The sequence below is a fragment of the Alternaria viburni genome, assembly GCF_023758015.1.
Source record: "Alternaria viburni strain BMP 2772 chromosome Unknown scaffold_32, whole genome shotgun sequence".
In the NCBI taxonomy this organism is placed as follows: Eukaryota; Fungi; Ascomycota; class Dothideomycetes; order Pleosporales; family Pleosporaceae; genus Alternaria; species Alternaria viburni.
The window spans coordinates 358,907-373,364 of NW_026055801.1; the positions used below are offsets into that span (position 1 = coordinate 358,907).

At 53.1% G+C, this 14,458-nt stretch overlaps 6 protein-coding genes and 2 non-coding genes across 8 annotated transcripts; 4 read left to right on the forward strand and 4 right to left on the reverse strand.

Annotated features, from left to right (window-relative positions):
• The first annotated feature begins 152 nt into the window (after window positions 1–152).
• On the forward strand, window positions 153–226 carry J4E79_010720. Its single transcript has one exon. It is a non-coding gene; the product is annotated as a tRNA-Ile (tRNA).
• Window positions 227–738: 512 nt separating this feature from the next.
• On the forward strand, window positions 739–840 carry J4E79_010721. Its single transcript has one exon. It is a non-coding gene; the product is annotated as a tRNA-Met (tRNA).
• A 508-nt stretch (window positions 841–1,348) lies between these two features.
• Window positions 1,349–2,942, reverse strand: J4E79_010722 (uncharacterized protein; the record flags this gene model as incomplete). The annotated part of the gene is made up of 3 exons (XM_049359555.1): window positions 1,349–1,451; window positions 1,518–1,732; window positions 1,791–2,942. The coding sequence occupies 3 exons, from the start codon at window positions 2,940–2,942 to the stop codon at window positions 1,349–1,351; spliced, it is 1,470 nt and encodes a 489-aa protein (XP_049206086.1).
• A 657-nt stretch (window positions 2,943–3,599) lies between these two features.
• J4E79_010723 (uncharacterized protein) lies at window positions 3,600–5,541 on the reverse strand (the record flags this gene model as incomplete). The annotated part of the gene is made up of 2 exons (XM_049359556.1): window positions 3,600–4,853; window positions 4,903–5,541. The coding sequence occupies 2 exons, from the start codon at window positions 5,539–5,541 to the stop codon at window positions 3,600–3,602; spliced, it is 1,893 nt and encodes a 630-aa protein (XP_049206087.1).
• Window positions 5,542–7,055: 1,514 nt separating this feature from the next.
• On the reverse strand, window positions 7,056–8,202 carry J4E79_010724 (uncharacterized protein; the record flags this gene model as incomplete). Its single annotated transcript, XM_049359557.1, has 3 exons — window positions 7,056–7,449; window positions 7,522–7,558; window positions 7,611–8,202. 3 exons carry the CDS (start codon window positions 8,200–8,202, stop codon window positions 7,056–7,058), a joined length of 1,023 nt encoding a protein of 340 aa, XP_049206088.1.
• A 240-nt stretch (window positions 8,203–8,442) lies between these two features.
• On the forward strand, window positions 8,443–8,790 carry J4E79_010725 (uncharacterized protein; the record flags this gene model as incomplete). Its single annotated transcript, XM_049359558.1, has 2 exons — window positions 8,443–8,510; window positions 8,580–8,790. The coding sequence occupies 2 exons, from the start codon at window positions 8,443–8,445 to the stop codon at window positions 8,788–8,790; spliced, it is 279 nt and encodes a 92-aa protein (XP_049206089.1).
• Window positions 8,791–9,090: 300 nt separating this feature from the next.
• J4E79_010726 (uncharacterized protein) lies at window positions 9,091–12,165 on the reverse strand (the record flags this gene model as incomplete). Its single annotated transcript, XM_049359559.1, has 2 exons — window positions 9,091–9,413; window positions 9,489–12,165. 2 exons carry the CDS (start codon window positions 12,163–12,165, stop codon window positions 9,091–9,093), a joined length of 3,000 nt encoding a protein of 999 aa, XP_049206090.1.
• Window positions 12,166–13,167: 1,002 nt separating this feature from the next.
• Window positions 13,168–13,730, forward strand: RPL26B (60S ribosomal protein L26B; the record flags this gene model as incomplete). The annotated part of the gene is made up of 4 exons (XM_049359560.1): window positions 13,168–13,263; window positions 13,314–13,376; window positions 13,429–13,522; window positions 13,576–13,730. The coding sequence occupies 4 exons, from the start codon at window positions 13,168–13,170 to the stop codon at window positions 13,728–13,730; spliced, it is 408 nt and encodes a 135-aa protein (XP_049206091.1).
• Window positions 13,731–14,458: the final 728 nt, after the last annotated feature.

Genomic DNA, 14,458 nt, shown 5'->3' on the forward strand with positions numbered 1-14,458 from the left:
AAATGGAATTTTCACCCCACTAAACTTCGCCTGTTCAATGCTAATAACATGAGCAAGGCTTGCGATATCTAACCTCCTAGAGGAGTGTCGTTGGTGTTCTCCCTTGATATTTCGTCAAGATTGGCAAACCTCCATCGAAACAACCAAACATCGGTCGCTTAGCTCAGTTGGTTAGAGCGTGGTGCTAATAACGCCAAGGTCGCGAGTTCGACCCTCGTAGTGACCATTCTTTTTGCGTGCGAGGCCTCCCGTCGTCCGGGAAGGCTTGCCCGCGAAGTTGCAGCTTTTTGCCGGAGCGAATCGGCCCAAAATGCATATTTTTGGACTAGGGAACAGCATCCCCTCAGGTCTGCATGCATTCTCCAGTCGATACACAACGGAAAGCAACCTTACGAGCACTGTTTCATCATCACAGTCTTGTTTGGTTTCATTGGTAAGAGGCTTAGGACTTGGGTCCACATCTGCAGCGTACCTCGGGAGTCAGCGCACATCGCGGTAATTACCCACATTTCAAACAGCGATGTGTCACATTACCAGCACACCGATCCGACACAGCCTATCAAAGACGCAGGTGATAATTCGAATGTTTCCCGCTCCACACGCACTCCACCGCTCAATATGTTGAGATTATAAGTGTTTTACTGGAAGAAATTGTCATCAATCAAACAGCACCTCTCCGGTGCAGCGGTTTCGCAGCAGGTGGCATCCTATGTCACCATCTGAAGCTTGATCGCACAAGCCTCCCTGGTGTAGTTGGTTATCACGTGGGTCTCATATACTCTATGACTGTTCGACAGAGCAGATATCCCGAGGTCAGCAGTTCGATCCTGCTGGGGGGCATTTCTTTTTGCCAACTGCGGCGTCAGCAAGCTGCATAGTGCTGCTGATGTCGCTGGGGTTGAGCTTCTAGAATCCTTTTATTTTTAGTTTTGACTACGTCAATTCTGTGAGATGGAAATTGCAGATGATGTTGCATTTTTTTTAGCTCTCTAAATGCTCCGCGCACTCTCCTTCTTGACGAATAGGCTAAGGTGTTACTTACACGTAACTTGTAGAGACTTTGAAAATAGTAGTGATTTGCTAGCTGCAACAAAGTACAATTTTAGCGGACTACCGGACTCAGCTTCTTACTTTGCCCACACTATGCGACATGGTAGCAAGGTAGATGGGTTACTTAGTTTTATGAGCACAGCAATAAGATACGTCAACAGAGCGGTAAGTACGCCAACAGTTACACGCAGAAGACATAGGTTATGCAAGTCCTTATTCACGTTTCCTCTTCAACCAAGCACGCGAACACTTGGCATCTCTCGCGATAACCGTACATCGCTGACATCCACTCCGATACCTAGAAGACCAGTTCGCCATTGACTACCTTCTTAATCGTATCCTCGACAACATCCACCGCGTTATACGTCTCGTATTCCCTCTTAATGGTATCGAGCCTCTGCCTATTTCTCGTCAGCTCCGTGCCCGTCACTCAGTCCCACAGCACGGATAGGTAAGAGACAACGTACTTGTATGTGGCGTTGCCCATGATCTTGTCGAAAGTCTCCGTCAGCAGTCCTGGCGTTACTTGCGGCAAAGCATGATAGATACCAAAGCCTCTGTAGTTGATCAGAGTGCCGGTATGCAGTTTATCTTGTCCGTTACCCGAGACGATCATAGGTACACCTGCGCGGAGCGATTGTTGAATGGTGCCGTATCCGCCGTTCGTGACTAGAACATCTACCTGCTTCAGTGTCAGCAACCACACAGTCACGTCCAACATCAACCCGGGATATACGTACATCCGGCAGCGCCAAATCTAAAGGAATAAACTTCGTCACTCTCGCATTCGCCGGTATGGCGAAATCCAACATCTCCACATCCGACGTAACCAACGTGGCCACAACAAAAACATCTTCCCTCCCGCCGAACGCCTCCAACGCCGGTTTGACAAGCGCACTAGTATCATATACCACACTGCTAGAAGACACAGCCACAACCGTCTTCCCCGCAGCCTTTGCTTCAAGCACATCGCCCCACCACTCAGGCAGACTATGTTCCGCAATACCCACCGCAACAGGCGCGCCCATAAACCGAAGATGCGGACGCCAATCACTACGCTCCCATTCGAAAGCCGGAATCCCGTATTGCAGATACACATCTGAAGCGCGCATCATCATATCGTACAGACTCGGCGTCGTAGTCGTAGCGCCCATTTCCAGCAGTAGAGCATCGACAGCCGCGTTAACGGGCGTGTCAATCGGATGTTCCCTGCGATGAGCTTGTTGGGCTTCGAAATGCACTTTCTGGCTCTCAAGACTGGTGTCTGGGTATTTTCCTGAGCGGAAGGGGAAGGTATCGTTGCTGGCTGCTGCATACGGAGCTAGACCTATAGCAATGGAAGCATCAGGCCTGATACCAGGCGCGCCATGTATAACAGGTGCGAGACCGCCGTACGTGCAGTCGAAGATGAATATCATCTTCTCCTTCTCTCCATACTGTTCTCGAAATTCCCGAAACGTACGTTGCAGCGTGCGGTATTGCGCCGGAATCGTCTTGATAAAAATATTCTTAAAAGCAAAAACCTCCTGTTCATCACCCTGCAGACTGATAAACTGGCCTAGGTCTTCTCCAGACATGATTTGCGGGCCTTGGCCTTCGATGCCGATGTAGGTTGCGCCGATTGATTCGATGTAGTCTTGAAATTCGGGCCCGGAGATGAAGTAAACGGGGTAGCCGCGGGAGATGAGACCTTGGGTTATTGTGGTGATTTTTTCCATGTGGCTGAAGGCCGGGGTTGCGGCCATGATGATGGGGGGTTTGGTCGTTGCTGGATGTGGGCTGAGGATTTGGGTGGCATGGTTGAAGAGGGAGGTGAGGTTGCCTAGTTGGAAGTAGAGGACTGCGAAGAGTAGGGGCACCAGGCCTGCGACGTAGAGGGATCTCTGAGGCATGGTGTTTCTTTTGGGAGCTCGATCTCAACTTCTTCGAGCACGGAGAAGCCGGTATGACGATTGAAGTGTTTCTCTATGCTTTTGTATGTCTCCATCACCCCTCTCCTGCAACTTACGCCCAGGAGGTAGCACGCCGCGCTGGCATTTAGGCCTCCCACAATATACTTGGCTTACTCCCGTTTCTCATTCTGCGGAGCCAGAATCAAGCCATCCGCAGCAACTGCTGCATCTTAGATCAAGCCTCGTCCCTTGTGCGAGCGTAGACTTCTTGTTACATCATTGAGAGCCAATGAGTATACACGGAAAGAGATCATCATCGGTGGCCGTATCAGTACTCATGGTAGTGCTTACATCGCTTGTTGCACGGCGCGTATACTCGTTTTCCTATCTGGGTGTAAGGCTATGATGAGTCGCGATAGCCGCTGAAAATAGTTCATGTGTATTCAGCATGGTGCATGTATATCTGAGTGGCTTGCAAACCTCCAACGCGTCTTCTACTGAGCGGCACGACCATGTATGATGACGTCATCGTTTCCCTGCACACGGAAGCCATCTTCGCAATGAACCTCGGTGTTACGCTAAATGTGCATTTGCATGTTTAAGTCGGAGTAATTTAGAACTTATTTGAATTTGAAACGCTATGCAAATCCGACCCATCTACAAACTCGCCCTCTCACCCCCAAGCTTCTTCCCTGTGACCCCAGAGAACCATGCATCCAACGCTTCACACGTACCCTTGCCTTCCGCCAGCTTAACAACGACACCAACATAGCCGTCCGGCCTTACAACGACAACACCACCTGTTTCCTCATCAAGACCCATCTTAGCATGCGCCGCAGCCTTTGCATCAGGAACCCTCTGGTCCCAGACATCATCGGCGTAAACGTGATCGGCGTAGCGGCTGAAAGGCTGAGGTAGTTGCTCATCGATGTGAATACTTGAGCGGGGCGCCGAAAAGACGAGGGCCAGGGAAAGGAAATCGGTGTGGGGGTTGTGGCGTTCGTGGTACCGGTCTTTCTCCTTGATATCGCGGTGGAGGAACGTGCTGAAGAAGGATGTAGGAGATGACATCTGCGACGCCAAGTCCTTAAGTGCCGTTGCGCTCTTGTCCAAGCTACCACCGAAGATGAACATGCGGTAGGAGCCGTTCATGGGGATTTCTTGTTCGAGATGTACGACGTTGGCGTCTACGACTCGTGTGACGGTTGCGGGGGTCATGATTCTGCCTGTCCGTTGGCTTGTGCCGTTTTGGTAGGAGAGGATGAGGGGGTGCTGTGCGGAGTGTTCGGGGCCCCAGTTTATCATGTTGGGTTTGTAGGCTACGCCGTATCCGCTGGTGAACTCGCAGCTGGCTTTGAATGTCTTGATGAACTCGTTGTCTTCGGGGGCTTCTTTTGCGGATGCGCCGGCGACTTCGCCAGCTGATGGTATCCGTGCGGAGAAGAGCTTTGCGTAGCGGGCGTCGAAGTCGAGGAGCGTTTCGGCGATGAGTTTGCGTTCGGATTCGTATGTCGAGAGGAGGGAGCGGGGTGCCCAGCCGCTCTCTACGTGATGGATCTTCCATGCAATGTTTACTGCGTCCAAGAACGCTGTGTTCATTCCCTGGCCAGCCTTGGGGCTATGTGTGTGGCATGCATCACCACCCATGAAGACGCGCTCGTCGAGTGTGTAGCGTTCCGCGATACCTTGGCCGATAGGGTAGACTGAGTACCATTCTACGCGGTCCCAAGAGATGGTGTACGGTTCGAAGATCTTTTTGGCACGCGCCTGAACATCCTCCGCAGTGGCGGATTTCCGCGGGTCCCAGTCTTTGTCCGTGGAAGATGCGACTTGGATATACAAGCGGACCATGTTGTTCTCGCGTGGGATGATCATAATGGAGCCGTTGTCGGAGTGAATTGTGCATTTCATCTATGTTACTGTTAGTACCCCAGGAGCAAAGAACATAGGAGATACATACCTTGATGTCGGGGAAGTTCGTCCTGACAACACCATCCATGACACCCCAAACATGCGCAATAGGATCCTTATAGATCATCTTGACACCCAGCTGATCCCGGACAAAACTCCTCGCTCCCTCTCCACTGAACAAGTACTTCGCGCGTACAGTCTCTTCGTGGGTGCCATCGACATGCGCCAGGTTGACCTCAACAGGATACGTCTGATCCTTGCCATCGTTCTTGAAACCCTTGATCGTCCAGGGTCTTTGGATCTGACCACCGTTCTTCTCGATATCCCCAATAAACGTCCTCTCAATCATACCCTGGTGGAGAAGCGTAGTAAACGGATACCGCGCATCGATGAACTTTGGACAACTAGCCCAAGTACCTGTCCTATGAATACCCTTTTGCGCTGGATCCCAAAAAGCCACCTCATAAACCTTTGCAGGTTCGTATTCCATAATCTTTCGCTTAAGACCCATGTTGCGTAGGAGATCGAGGGAACGCGGCTGGATTCCGTCTGCGCGTCCAGTGGCGGTCGGCTCCGGTCGATTGTCGATGTGCTTGATCTTGTAGCCCCATCTCGCGAGACATGTTGACAGACAGAGACCAACGGGGCCTGCGCCCACGATAACGATATCGTAGTTTTCCACCGCCATTGCTATTCTTTCAAATAATATCCAAAGAAGAGGCTCTCAGGTAGACACAAACGCGTCGGGAACGATCCGGGAATACGGATGATGCCCCACACTCAATGATCAAAGTCAAGTAATCTCTTCGCTCTCAGCTACACCGAAATGCTCAATGCAGGCGACAGGGCGTAAAGAAAGAGGCGTAAAAGATGTAAAAAGGGTATAAAGTATATTAACTCGAACAATAACCGACGATCCCAGTGACCGGCACCTGCTCTTTAAGAATCAGTTAAACGACGCCATCAAACCACGGACCAAGGCTAGCCTCGGCCGCGTCTTCGTCATGGCAAGACAACTCGGGAGTGCGTAGTGCGCGCCGGCACACGACTTCGGATGCGCGTGAGAGGGAACCAGGGCCTGGGGACCTGGGTACGTGGGTCGCCGCGTGCGCCGAATGGGCATGCCGTCATGTTGCGGGGAGTCTGACTAGGCGGTTGGCGGAACTGATGCGCGGCATTTTGAGCGCCAAGACGTATCTCGCACTTTGCCTTTTGGAGGGCTAGTGTGGTTGCATGCAGGTTAGGTGACTCGCAGCCGCGATCTGGGCGAGGCAGGCGAGGTTGGCATGGAGTATCGTGAAGTGGAGTGTTTCGGCCGCTTACATTTACCGCTTCTTCTTCCCTTGATGTTCGGTGTGTGAGTAGGATTCCTTTTTGCTTTTTGACTTCGTACGAGGGTGCGTGTACTGCCAATGAGGGTGCAGGTAATAGCGCCGAAGCTTGTCGTTGAGATGAAGATAAGACTGCACGTGTAAGTAAGACTACGCTTGCGAGTACCGAGTATGCTTCCCGTGGAGTTTGCATCGAGGGTGTTGCCGCAGAATGTCATAGCTTCAACAGGAGCCTTGCTGCTAGTGAATGAAAAGGATCTAAATTTCGCCGTGACGGTCTCGAAATCCTCCGTCTTGATTCTGAAATGTACCGTGCAGATGTTGAAATTGGCCGTGGTGATATGTATCGTGATTGACGAAACGTTCTGGATGTAAGAAAGCTCACATCATGTAGATCATCATAATCTTTGCGACCCAAGGCATCTTACGCCAGCTTGTTTCGATATCGGCATTCACGCTTGACCTCGTTGACATTCATCTCACTTTCAATCAGACGCACCTATTAAGTACCACAATAATGCGAGTCCGTAGAGCAACTTGCCCCGGTGAATGTACTTCTGTATTCGTACAATCATGTATGATACCAATAATATATACCAGAACCCAGACGCCAGCGCCGTTCACACAAAGCCGACTAAGCTTTGCGTATAATGTTCGGGACATGCCGCATGAACGCTGAAGCCCAGACACGGCCAAACATGCTGATGATGCAAAAAAGACTGCATCAAGTCAATCTGTCGCCTCCACATACTTCCATCGAAGCCAGGTCCCGGTAATGCCCCGCAAGCTTTTGCAGCATTGTGTGGCAACCGGCGAGGTCTTCCCGCTTCATCTCCCCCGGTGGTGTTCGATCCAAAGTGGATGGATATCCTCAAGATACTGTCATGTTGCCGAGTGCGACTGCCATTCTCTCCTCTTCCTTTCGCGCTCTCGCTGCCTCGGTTTCCTTCCTCATGGTCTCCAAGTTCCACTCGTCGCCGCCCTCATCATCACTATCCGCATCGCTGTCTTGTGCCCAGTCACCCTTCTCGAACATAGCCCTACCAGTGGCATCCTTCATCTTCTTGGCCTCCTCCTCAGCCTGCTTCTTGTCGATACGCTCCTTCTTCCACTTGGCGAATGTTTCGGGCGTCACAGGTGTGAGCTTGCCGGTAAGCTTGTGTCGTTCAGATTCAAGGAAGTCTTCGAGGGTGAGGGTGTTGAGTGGTGAGTTGGCCATTAGGGCCTTTTCGGCGGCGCGTTGTTCCCTAGTCTTGATGACGAATCTGAAGAACATGTTAGTTTCGATTCCCAGATGTGTTCTTTCTGTATGGTGACAAAGAATTGAGAATACGTACCCAGGTGGTAGAGAGTGCTTGTACATGCACTTGTCGCCTTAGATACAGGTCAGCGCGCGCCTCACATACATTTCGTTGTCGAAACTCACCTCCGTTCGGGCACGTCCAGAACCAACCATACTTCTGGTCCTCGATAGCCTGAACAAAGTACTTGCACACTTTGTCTGTTGTGGTCTTTGGGTTGCCGTGCTTGCTGAGAACGACCTGTCGCAGCTTTTCCTCGTCCCAATCGTCCATGTTATCCTTCTTCCGTCGCTCCTCTTCCTCTTCCTTTTCTTGGTCTCTGTTATCGGTATATAAACTCCTCTTCTCTGTTTTGCGCTCGATGGCCAGGTCATGGCTGAACTTGCACTTCTTGCCCTTTTCGCAGTTTCCCTTCTTGTAGAACTGGCATAGTACGGTCTTAGGGTCGGTGCCAAAAGGTACTTTCTGGACCTGCACTGGTTTGAAGAGCTCGGCGGTCTCTTTGCGGGCTTGTTCTGCCGCCGCCTTGTCTTTCTCGCGCTGGGCTTTCTCAGCGGCCTTGCGCTTTTCGTCGGGTGTGCCACCTGATGCGGTGGTGGCTTTGAGTTGCGCAATCTGCTTCTGGGCGGCTCCTCCCTTCTTATTCTTCATACCAAAGGTCTTGTCTACGGCGACCTTCTTCACCTTGGGCTGCTCGCCCTTGCCTTTGGGTGGCATCTTGGCTTATTGTGTACGGACGTTGAAGTGACAGTGGGGTGGGTGGTTTGGAATGTTCCAAGGATCCGGGCGCCTTGGAGAGTCGAAAATTCGGTGCCTGGCGGGGGATATGGGACCTGGGTCGTGTGTGTCAAAGTGAGAATGACGCTGTGTGGGGTGGAATTTCGAGTGGCGGAGCATCTGGCGCTAGAGCCAGCCCTACCTTCGCCGACATTCCCGAAGCTTCAAGGTGGCCTTCACATGAACCCCAATAGTCAATCGCAGCGCATCCAATACTGTCGCGACATTCCCGTCTCTCGAATTGTTCTGTCGCATCTAGCTTCCGTAAGCTCTTGGCATTCTTGTCTCTGCCATTGGATTTACTAACAACTCCGCAGCGCCCTTGACGCCTTACACCTGTCACCCAGCTACACTCGACGCGCGGTCGCACCCAAGATGATTACCGACAGCCAACTTTACTCGCTCGCCATCTTCCTCGGAAGCGCTGCCATGCTGCTCATCGTTCTGTACCATTTTCTCGAGGTCAATTCCGACGATCACAAAGTTGAGGAGAAGCCCAAGGCCGCAGCAGGCAAGGTCAAGGCATGAGTTGCGCGGTGCATACGTGGGAGAGGGTCACAATAAGGAAAGAGGCTGGGGAGAAGACAAGGGATACCACTTGCAGCTCGGAGACTTTTATCGAATGGGGGCATGGAGTTCTGGCGCATCAATATAGCGGTTTGGTCGCTGATGGATTGAACATGGTTGAATTGGCTATGGCTTACGCATGGAGACATGCTTCGGTTTCCTTCTACTGCGCACCCACAAAGACTCCCAATGCGCCTTGTCCTCGCTATGGGTATACGCGTACTTATACAAAATTACCAAATCTGAAGTTATTCGCAGTCCTCAATCCTCGGCATCTACCAGCTCCTCCTCTTCCTCGTCGCCTTCGATGAAACCCCTTCGACGCTTCTCGTTGGCAAGCGTTACGCCTCCACGATCCATACCGGGTCCACCAATGCGCTTCTTGAGCGACACAAGTCTTTCATGCGCATCGCGGGCTTCTTCTTCCGCTGAACGCTTGGGCGGACGTCCGCGACCGCGACCTTGGCCAACAGGTGCCTGTGGTGACATGCTCAGTGCTTCTATTCGCTCGGGCTCGACTGTGATACGTGGTGTAACTTGACGTCCCTGCGCATCGCTGAGATATGCCTCAGAATCATGCGAGTCTATGAATGAGAGCGTTAGATCATTTCTCTCCAAGTGTTCAACGACGATCTAAGCCCATCAATTATCTTCCTTACCAGAGAGACCCCCAGTCGGCCCATCACCAAGCTGCCATGACAGAGGACTGATATGGGCTTCGTATATGTGATTGCGCCAGTTGCTCTCTAGATCGAAGGAATGAGGCTGATGACGCTCGATGCTCATGTTCGTCATAGGGTCGTAGTTGGTGACTTCTTTGCCGCAATCATCCCACAAGCATTCCAGAGTCTCCTTGCGATGCACCTTGTATATATGCTTTTGAAGCGTCTCTAGATTGTGTAGATCCGCCTGACAGTTCTGCCACTTGCACTTATACGATCGGTACTGCGGGATATGGTTTGCAACACTCGGCGACCGGGAGCTGATACGGATGGGCTCGTTGCGCAATAAGCTTGGTTGCGGCGGCTGGTGCTTGAGAGGACCTGTGTGACCGTTCAGAGCTGGACGAGACTGCGCAGCCGGAGATCCATGGATTGCCTTTCTCCACCCAATTGGGCGGCCCTTCTTCTTCGGCAGTGGCTTGCCATCAGGCCCATACTCCGTAGCGGAGCGGAATGCTTGATATCCAACCCCAGCAGCACCGGAAGTAGGGCGTGGGGCACTTTGGCTCATAGAAACGGGGTTGCTCGGACGTTTGGGTGTCGCTGGACCTGGACCCGCACCGTTGGGGAGGGAGTGTCGAGGAGGGCGACCGCGGCGCTTCTGCTTAAACGGATTGATGGCTTCGGGTAGAGCTTGGACCTTCTGAGCCCCACCTTCACCAATCGCACTGGGCGGAGCGCGGACACGACGCGCTTCATCGTCGTCGGAATCGTCTTCCTCATCGTCTGCATCCTCAGTCAAGCCTTGAACGCCGTCTTTGAAATACCCTGGAGGAGGTCGTCCTGGATCAATCAAGTCCCACCTGATTGTACTAAGATCCGATTCCCAAGTTATCTGTGGTAATGTGGTCCTCAGCCCATCTAGATGTTGGTTCAGATTGCGCTCAGACGGATGGCGTCCACAAGCGAGGAGTACATCCCTTGCAATCGTGGCAGGGTTGTATGTGTTTCGACGGAGAGCATTCTTCTTCTCAAGTGGTTCAACATAGACCTGGTACCGGAGTTCGTTAGGCGGCGGATGGACTGGCGGCGGCGCAGATGCTTGTGGCTGATATGAAGGAGTGTTTGCTATGGGGAAGTTCGGGGTGGAAGGCTCTTCATCGACAGCCATGGCATCTTGATGCGAGTACGATGCGTAAGGGTCTGCATTCATTCTCTTGCGCGGCGGACCCATGTCTTCCTCTTCTGAAAGTTGAGACAAGTCGATGAGATCGCTCAGATTGCGTTTGCGAGCAGCCTCTTCCTTGTTTGCTGGCTTTCTCAGCTCGGGCTTGATTGGCACCATCTCGGCGACGGGTGCAGGCGCAGGTGCGGGTGCGGGCGACGCGCTCCCTGGGAACGACGGGTAAGAGCTTCCGTTCGCTGGTGAGGCAGTTGCTGGTGTATATTGAGGGGTCGGCGCAACGGGGGTCGCGACTTCCTTTCTCATGACGGCAGGCGGCACTGGCGGTTTTTGTACTGGAACTGGCGCCGCCTGTACTGCCTTGCGGGATGCGGAATTCACATCTGGTACTGCTGTGAGTAGGCTCTTAGCGAACACTGCGCGATCTAGCTTCAGGCCCATTTGCTCTAGTTGTTCGCACAACTCGATGTAGGAAGGGTTGCTGTTGAGTAGGCCCAATATCTGGCTAGGTTCAACTTTGCGAACGTCATTTTGGGCGTTGAGATATGCTGCTGCTGCGCTCGCCAGATGTGCCTTCTTCTCGGGTGGCCAGTGAGTGTTACCTGTGGGTCGAGTGGGGGTCGGCTGTGCTTGTCTGACGGGGACAGCTTGGGGTACGGCAGGCGTAGCTGGCTTCGCTACTGGTTTGGGTGTCGCCTTCTTCTTCGAGTTCGTCGCTTGGGGCGTGACGGTTTGTGCAGCCTGTGCGGGTTGCGGGGTGGCAGACTGAGGAGCGGGTTTGTTCTGCGCAGTCGGAGACTTGGGCGCTTTCGCTCTGCGTTCCTCTTCCCAGATTCGAGCTAGGAGTGCCGGGTCTTTACTGTTTAGCTCTCTCATCTTAGCCATCATCGCTCGGATCTCGCTCTCTAGTGCTTCAGCAGGGCCGTCGGCACTAGATGCTGCAGAAGCTGCTTCCGTCGCATTCGCTTGCTGTTTTTGCGCCTTCTTCGCTCTTGGCTTGGGTTGTGACGCGCGCAACCTGGCCTCCTCCTCCTCTTGTTGTTTGCGTTCCTCTTCCCTCTTTTGCTCCTCTAGTTTGCGCGTCTCCTCGGCGATCCTCTCTTCTTCTGCGCGCGCTGCATCTAGAATCGCCTGCTGCGCAGCCTGTTTTCGCTGATATTCTGGCCATGGATCGTAAACTGCCATGGGGTCTACAGTGGTGGTGCCCTGCGCACTGTATGTGTCCGCCATACTGGTGGCCGGTGCCGGTGGTGGCGGCACGATCGCAGAAGGCATTTGCGCGTTGCCGTAGTTGTAGGCCGTTGACGATGTGGCGTTCTGAGAGTTACGCGAGGCTTCAGCAGCAACGCTAGGGAGCTGTCGAGCATTGTAATCGCCATACTGCTGGTTCGCCGTGGTGGTCATACTTGCGCTGCGTGAGTTGCTAACAGGCGCATTGTTGTACTGAGGCTGGGCTGGACTGGCAGAGCGCTGTTGCTGCTGGGTGTACATCGCTTGGGTTCTCTGAGTCTGGGAAGGGTACCCTGCCGTCACGGCCGGTGATGGCAAGCCTCGACTCGCTGGCTGCGCGCGATTGTTGTTGACGCTCCGTGGACGCGCTTGCGCTTGTCCGTAGCCAGCGTGGGGTTGTTGCGCCTGTACTTGGGGCGAATGCGAATTGCCGGCGGCATAGCGACTTGAGTGCGAAGGGGCGGCCGTGTTAGTTGCGGTGAAGCCCGCTTGAGTATTCGTCGGCGTGGGATTATTCGTATACGATGTCGAGCTGCTCATATTACGCAGAACCTCGGCGGCGCCTCTGGTTGTCTCTCGTGTCCCGCCATAGTTGTTGCTACTCCATGAGTTATCTTGCACCGTTCCATATCCACTGTTTTGGTTCGCGTACGATTGCGGCTGGTAGGAGACGTAGTCTTGCGCTTGGGTCGTCGGCGGCTGCTGATACTGGCGGGATGGTTGCGCAGCGCTGTTCGCAGCGGGTGCAGTCTGGTATGCCGAATACTGTTGCGCCGAACTTTGTTGATACGGGTAGCTATAAGGATTGTAGTTGTTTGACGACATAGCAGCGTATTCCTATAGGTCTGCAAGCCCTTGCGAAGCCACTATATAGGGAAGATTCGGTCGCTGCATGAGGACCGTGGTTCGCGGGAAGGGGCTCGGGTAGGCGTGAGCGGGGGTTCGGGTGGATGTAGATGCAATATTAATACCGCACTCTGGAATGGTCCGTATCGAGGCTGCACCTTGGCGCAAGGTATGCGCTGGACGAGAGAGCAGACTGACTGCGACGCGTGTTGAAAGTGCGCGACGGCGGCTCGGCGATGCGCTCTATGATGCAGACGCGACTTGCAGCGCCGGACCATTCGGCGCGGAGAAACCACTCCTCCGACCGCGCTAGCGAAGCGAAGCCGCCCTAGCAGAGGCACTTCTCACAACACCAATTTTGTGATCGCGACACGAACTTTGTCTACTAACCCGACAACCGCCAATCCCACAGCAAAAATGACCAAGGTTAACGCAATGGTCGCGAGCTCTCGACGCAAGTCCCGAAAGGCGCACTTCAGTGCGCCGAGTAGTGTGCGTCGGGTCATCATGAGCGTATGAAGAGACTTGGAACATTGCATGGGACATGTTCTAACAACCTTCAGGCGCCTTTGAGTAAGGAGCTCCGCGAGAAGCACGGAGTGCGCAGCATTCCCGTCCGCAAGGATGTAAGTATCCAGATCTTCTCCCCCAGTTTCGTCGTATGCTGACTTTTCCTAGGACGAGGTCATGGTCGTCCGCGGCTCCAACAAGGGACGTGAGGGCAAGATCTCCTCCGTCTACCGCCTCAAGTACTGCCTCCACGTCAACGGCAGTGCGTAGCCCTCTATTCCCACTCGCTAGCAGATATACTAATTCACAACACAGTTGTTCGCGAGAAGAGCAACGGCCAGTCCGTCCCCATCCCCATCGCTGCCTCCAAGGTCGTCGTCACCAAGCTCAAGCTCGACAAGGACCGTGAGCAAATCCTGGAGCGCAAGTCCGCCGGTCGCGAGGAGAAGAAGAAGCAGAGGGAGCAATAAGCGTATCGTCCCTTTCTATTGACGATACACTACGGCTATGAGGGACATCGACACGAGCATCCCCGTCCCTAGAGGATGAAATGCATATCATGGGTTCACGGTTTGGGCATGCGACACGCGCATGGAAAAGCAGGGCGTTATACCGGCTTCTAGCTCGAACAATGGACTTGCCATCATGCGGCCCCGTCGAAGTTTTCTGTTCGAAATGATACCACGATGGAATGGAGTTTGGCAACGAATGAGATTTGTTACTCCAGCCGTCGCAGTGACACTCTACGTGAAGTTTGACACGAACGCTAGTATATCTACTCCCCAACCGAACCTGATGGTTGACGTGAGTTATACGACTAGCGGAGAAGAACGCCAGACGACAGCAGTCGTTGCTCGCATGCAGACCATCTTTGAGATTTCCCCATGACGGAGATGGTTTGACGCTGAGACACATTCCTTCAACTATACACATGGCTTGTGTATGTCAGTATGACTACAGTGTCAACTGCAAACTTTGAATGAAACCACAGCCATGTTTGACCAGTGCAGCGTACCGCTCAATTGCACACATTCAGACCTCTCGTGATCTCCTGTGTAGCTACGACTACGGGCTTAGCATCTTAGAGATCCCCATCCCTGGTTCTCGGAGTTCATCAATTCTCGCATCACACTTACCAATTCGTTCCATATTGACCCGGTAGAAGTTACTTCTAAGCGTCAGAAGTCGTTAAGTAGCA